This window comes from Podarcis liolepis, assembly GCF_965112155.1.
Source record: "Podarcis liolepis genome assembly, chromosome: Z".
NCBI lineage: Eukaryota > Metazoa > Chordata > Lepidosauria > Squamata > Lacertidae > Podarcis > Podarcis liolepis.
Genome location: NC_139570.1, coordinates 2,578,538 through 2,585,032, shown reverse-complemented (window position 1 = coordinate 2,585,032; position 6,495 = coordinate 2,578,538). Strand labels below are relative to the sequence as shown.

The 6,495-nt window shown below is 46.8% G+C and overlaps 1 protein-coding gene across 1 annotated transcript; it reads left to right on the top strand.

Moving 5' to 3' along the window:
- Positions 1-258: 258 nt before the first annotated feature.
- LOC310697890 (sentrin-specific protease 6-like) lies at positions 259-3,938 on the top strand (the record flags this gene model as incomplete). Its single annotated transcript, XM_083484494.1, has 2 exons — positions 259-722; positions 2,134-3,938. Exon 2 carries the CDS (start codon positions 2,166-2,168, stop codon positions 3,936-3,938), a length of 1,773 nt encoding a protein of 590 aa, XP_083340620.1. The 5' UTR covers positions 259-722; positions 2,134-2,165.
- Positions 3,939-6,495: the final 2,557 nt, after the last annotated feature.

Here is a 6,495-nt window from a genome sequence, read left to right as displayed (position 1 = left end):
CTATTAGCCTTTTAACCGCTATTACTTCTAAGGAAGGAAATTCATGAAGCTTCTTGACACAGAGGTGCTTGTGCTGCTATCCTGCAGACACACCAGAATGTGTTACTAATGAAGGTAATTTATTCATTAGTATTAGTACTGATCAATTTGTTTTGCATATGCATGCTGTGGGGTTGGGGTGGGTCTTTGTGTTCCAATCCTCACTCCGCCATGAAGAAGGGCTGCCATACACTTGGAATTTCCCAGACATAGCCAGGATTTGTCTGCCAAAATCGGCATCCATGCAGAATTTTCAAAAAGTGTCTGGGGAAACCCAGCCATATTGAGCCCACCTTGGAAGTGTTGATTTTTTGGCTCAACAACCTTTTGTGTTCGGATTTTCACTTTTTGAAATAGGGCAACCCTACATGAAGCTCAGGGTATGACATTGAAGTAATTGCTACAATTTTATTTGGGTGAAAGTTGTTGTTGAATTACAACTCACAGCAGCCCTAGCAGGCAAAGCCATTGGCCAGGGTTGATGGAAATTGTAGTCCAACAACATCTGGAGCTGTTGGGGTTAAGTCTGAGGGCAAAGCTTTGGTTAAGAGCCAGGGTTATGCCTCAGGGGTTAGCAGATCAATCTCAGGGCTGTATTTTATATTCTTGCAGGGCACCCACTGGACTTCACCAGAAACGTGAGCCAAACACAGCAGGGATTGTGTAGTCGAGGATTGTGTTGAGTGAGTGCGCAGAATCTAGCTGTACAAAGTGGCAAAATGTATTTATTTATTGCTCTGGTGACTTGGCAACTGGTCAAGTGGATTCTTTCTAGCATTGGGAAGGGGGGCATGGCCCTGGGGGCAAAATTCTGAGGGGCACAACCCCACAGTTATAATTCGTGGGTTGCCATATGCTTCTATTTTGCTTTTAATGTAATTTTAAGCTGTATTTTAATCAATTGTTTGACAATGTTTTAGTGTACAGTATTATATATTTTGATATTAGCCGCCCTGAGCCTGGCCTCGCTGGGGAGGGCGGGATATAAATAAAAAATATTATTATTATTATTATTATTATTATTATTATTATTATTATTATTATCCCACCATGGCAAAGGTGGAAGAGCAGCCCAGGCCCACGGTGAGCAGGCATGGAGGGAGGGAGGTGGGCAAGGGATGCCCCCAGCATGGCCCAGCCCAGCACTCCTCCCTGTGGGCATTGGGAAGATTTGCCCACCAAGGCCCATGGCAGTTGGCTGAACAACCCCCAGCAGGGGCAGGCAGGTAGCGTGGTGCACCCCCACTTGGCTCCAGGGGGCGCTTTGGCAGTGACAGCAGCTGGCCCGCCCCAGGTGCCAGAAACCCACACAACATCCCTGCACCCCTGCCTTTAAGTGCCGGGCAGTGAAGCAGCCAGAAAAAGGGAGCCAGCATGTCTGCCCTGGACTCCTTCTCGGGTCTCTTTGGGACAACTTGCAGGGCTGTTGTTTATGTTGGACGCAATAAAGGAAGGCAGGCTGGGGAGGAAGGGAGCTGATGCTTCTAATCTGCTCCACCTTCTCCCCCCGCCCCGCTCCAGCGGCAGAGCATATACCTGTGTTGCCCAGGGCAGGTGGTGTGGAGGGTGTGCTCCCAGATGCGGGACAGCTGCTCTGGTGCCTAGAGTGGTGCGTGCGCCCTGCAGCCGAGGGCATAGCGAGCCACCCATGGCGGAAATTCGGTGCACCACCTGCCCACGACTCCCAAGCCTCTCCCAAGCTGTCAAAATGAAGGGGGAGGGGGATGCTGCCAGCAAAGCGGCGCAGCTCCCCCTCTTCCCCCAACGGCTTGGGGTAGGATTGGGAGCCATGGGCGGGCGGTGCACCGAATGTCACCCGGGGCGTTCCGCTCCCACCCACCCCTTCCTACACCCCTTGCCCCCCTCCATTACAGGCCCAATTTGGTAACTGGTTTGTGAGGGACAGTTGAGCAGGGGCCATTTCTGTTTCCATCCACCATCCCTTACTGCCCTTCTCCTTGAGTGCTAAGTCAGCCTCAGGTGCAGCAAGCAAGGAAAGGAACAATGGTGGGAGAAAGATAAAGCCAATGTGTGAGTGAGTGGGGGAACTTTCTGTCCAAATGGTGATTTTAAAAAGTGATGTTTTCCCAATAGGTGCCAGAGGCGCTTCTTTGATTGGACCCGCCATGCTGAAACGAAAGAAGAAAAGAAGTGAAAATGTTCAGAATGCTCCTTGCTCTGCAACAGTAGAACAGGCCAGCTGCCATCCTGGCACTCACGCAAAAACAACTGTTGTGAAAACAGCAGCACAAAGAAAACAATGTCCTCCTAACATTAAGAAGACCCGCTCCACAGTTTGCCCACGCACTACAAAAGCACCAGAAGACAACTGCAGGGGGGCAACTGCATCCAAACTAAATGATCAGACCTCCATATTCAGTGGTGGTGAAGAGGAAGATAAGGCTGGCAGGAGTAACAGAACTGAAAAAGCAAGAACAGCTAGCAGGAAAAGACCACATGACAAATGTGTGTCGAAGGCTCAAGTAAAGCATCGCAAAGCTCTCTCCAAAAAAACAGATGTTGAACCTTTACATCAGAAGTCCTACAAACATGATAAGCTGGATTGTGGAAAGATAATAGTAGGAGCCCTAAAAAGAACACTGGTGGAGACTGTAACTTTTTCTTTCAATTCTATCAAGATAAACCTGGAAAAAGGCCCTAGGGGTATTCATTTAAAGGCAGCTGAAATTACCAAGTGGACATATGGATTTACACGCAACCAATTTGTATCTTTCCTGCGAACTACAGCTGCTGCCTATCAAAAACTGGAATCCCAAATGAAGCGGAACAGGAAGGAAGCTAATGTCTGGAAATGCCGTAATGCCACAAATCCTAAAAAACGAGAAATCATTTTAATTGTTGATTTCTGCTATGATCCTGATACACATTTAATAATTGAAGCAATGATCACTAATATTGGTGATACGAACAACATTCCTGATTTCTGTGTGAAAATGACGTCTAAAAAAGTAAATAGTGTGCTTAAGGCCTTTCGAAAACCCCTTGAAGACACCTCTAGAGGAAAAAAAACCAAACCCATCCCGAAATCCAAAAGGCAGCTGCAGAAAAAAACACAGTCCCAGGTCCTTGATGACAGTGATGATGAATCTGAGTTGTCAGGCTCTGCACAGAGAATCGTTTATCCCCCGCCTCCTGCAATGGGAGGGGTTGTTGTGACCAATAAGGATCTTGAGTGCTTAGATGAAGGGGAATATTTAAACGACGCAATCATTGATTTTTATTTGAAATATCTGGTGCTTGAAAAATTGAAAAAAGAAGATGCTGAAAGAACTCATGTGTTCAGTTGCTTTTTTTACACATTCCTTAGTGAGAAGGAGAGTAGAAATTTTCCAGAGACCTCACAACCCACAATTGAGCAGCAATGGCAAAGGCGAGTGAAAGGATGGACACAAGATGTTGATATCTTTGAAAAAGATTTTGTTTTTGTTCCCATCAATGAAGATGAACATTGGGTCTTAGCTGTTATCTGTTTCCCAGGCTTAATGAAGCCTGTATACGAGCGCAATCCATACTCTAAGAAAGTTAAATTTTCTGCTATTTGCAAACAGCCTTGTATTCTGCTCATGAATTCATTTAGGGGCCCCTTCCCATCACATATTTTCCAAATACTTCAGGAATGGCTGGAGTTAGAGTGGGAAGTCAGGAGAGGTACCAAAAGAAGTTTCTCTGAACATGTTGTGAGATGTTTATACCTGGAAGTGCCACAACAATACAACAATAGCGATTGCGGAATTTATGTGCTACAATATGCGGAGAGCTTTTTTGAGACTCCCATTCTAAGCTTCGACACACCAATGAATTTAACAGACTGGTTTCCTGACTCAAGAGTGGAAAATAAGCGAGAAGAAATACGAAACTTAATCCTCAGTCTGCAATAGTTTCTGCAGGAACCTTCGGTTTCATTGTTGCTGTATGATTTATTTGGCGCCTTGGCTATGCCCATAATTTCTAAGACCAATTCAAGACCAAGGCAATCCTGTTTTAAGAAGGCTTTTCCTTTATGGAATAATGATCACAATCATTGCCTTTACTTCTGTTGTTTATTTCACTTTGTTTACTGTGCACAATTCTGTAACTTTAGGTTGTAAAGTACTTTTTAATAGCTGCAAATAAGTAAACATTAACTGCAAGTTCACCTTGCCATCTGTGTTATTGTTTTGATTCAGCACATAAATGAATAAGCAAAATAAATGCATAAATAAATGAAATTATATGGATGGGATGTATGGGAGTTGTAGCCCAGCAGCATCAGTTGGTGTAGGAAGGGCCTGCCCAAGGTATTTCGGCCCCTGAGGCAAACTGCAAAATGGCACGCACGTTCACACACACACGGAAAAAATGTGTGAATGAAGAACAGGAAATCAGTACTAGGAGATCTGCCACCACTTTGGGCTAGCCCTGGGTGCAAGGGTTACAGAGAAAAGGCAGGAACCAGGCATTGAATGGTGGTTCTTCAAGAGGCTGAGCCAGGCAATCTCAGGACTTCGTGGGAGGAATGGGCCTTCTTCATGTCACTTGCTCACTGCCCCACTAGAGGCACTGTCTATTTACTCCCCACTTTCCATGTTGAAACATTTAGAAGCCATGAGTGGATGGAATGAGGGTGGAAATACAGTCTCGTTTAACCAGCCCCTTCCTAAGTCTTCTGCTGCAGGGAACATGCCTTGCCTCTGCCACAAACCACTCCTCGGCCCCACCCCATACTAATGGAGTGTAGAAGGGAGAGCATTTGATTGGGGAGACTATGTTGCAAGCAACATCCTTTCCCCCCAAAGCACTCTGGGCACTGCAGTTTAAACCCACCAACCCATCCTCCAGGTTGAAATTCCCAGCAACCTTTGGCAAACTGCCATCTCCAGAAGTCTTTGAGGGAAAGGGTGAGCTTGAAATGTGCTTTACAGGTTAAACAAAAAACGGAAACGGGGAGGAGGATGAGTAGAGGAGCTCCGTCCTAGTTTGTTGTTTTAGCAATAAATCTGAAATAATTAACAGCCACAGTCTCGCGTTTGTGGGAGAGACCAAGCCGTAACAGTAAACGGTGAAACCCGCGGCTTTCAACAGAACATTAAAAACAGAATACAACTTCAAACATTAAAAACTTCCCTAAACAGGGCTGCCTTCAGATGTCTTATAAAAGTGAGATAGTTGTTTATTTCTTTGATATCTGGTGGGAGGGCATTCCACAAGGCAGGAACCACCACCGAGAAGGCCCTCTGCCTGGTTCCCTGTAACTTGGCTTCTCGCAGCGAGGGAACTGCCAGAAGGCCCTCGGTGCTGGACCTCAGTGTCCAGGCAGAACGATGGGGGTGGAGACGCTCCTTCAGGTATACTGGGCCGAGGCCGTTTAGGGCTTTCAAGGTCAGCACCAACACTTTGAATTGTGCTTTGAAACGTACTGGGACCAATGTAGGTCTTTCAGGACTGGTGTTATGTCGTCTCAGCGGCCACTCCCAGTCACCAGTCCAGCTGCCACATTCTGGATTAGTTTCCAAGTCACCTTCAAACGTAGCCCCACGTAGAGTGCATTGCTGTAGTCCAAGCAGGAGATAACTAGAGCATGCACCACTCTGGCGAGACAGTCTGCAGGTAGGTAGGGTCTCAGCTTGTGTACCAGATGGAGCTGGAAGACAGCTGCCCTGGACACAGAACTGACCTGCACATAGCCTTGGGTTCATCTTACAAAGCCGACTGAGTGACCCCAAGCTACTCAAAACCTCTCAGACATGGTTGTTTTGAGGATGAAATGATGGCAGAGGGAGAACCATGCACATGACCTGAGTCTCTGGGGTATTAGCCATTTCTCATTTTAACTAGCAATAACATGCATTTGCTACGTTTGGCTGCTGATCTTCCCCAATAGCACAGCTGGGAAAGACCTTCTTCAGGAAGACAAAGGTTTCCTTGGTTTCAGCTTCTGCCTGTGATCCTGGGCATCCAACATTGGGAGGTGGTAGCTGGGATGCCACGAGGCCTGATCCCCATATAGTTCCCTTCAGGTTGCGATTTAGGTTGTGAAAGGAGGTGGGGGGGTGTATGTGGTGCTTGTGAAGGACAGAGAAACAGGTTCCTGCTTCAAGGGGCTTATGATCTGAAAATAAACACGGTGGAGACAGAGGCAGAGGGTAAACAGAGGGAGAGTATGCCATTTATTTCTGTTACGTGCACTGTGTCCTCATCCTAGCTGCAGTAGGGAAGCCGTCACCAAGCTGGTGCCCTCCAGATGTTGCTGAACTAAAGCTCCCATTCATCCCATACCATTGGTCTTGCTGGCTGCTGGGAGTTGGAGGAGTCCAACAACATCTGGAGGGCCACCGGTTCCCACTCCTAACATCCCTGCCCTATACTTAGTCAAACTGTTGGTCCCATCTACCTCAGCACAGTCTATTCTGACCAGCTGTTTGCTGAGATTAATGTTCCTCATTCTTCCCTGGAGAT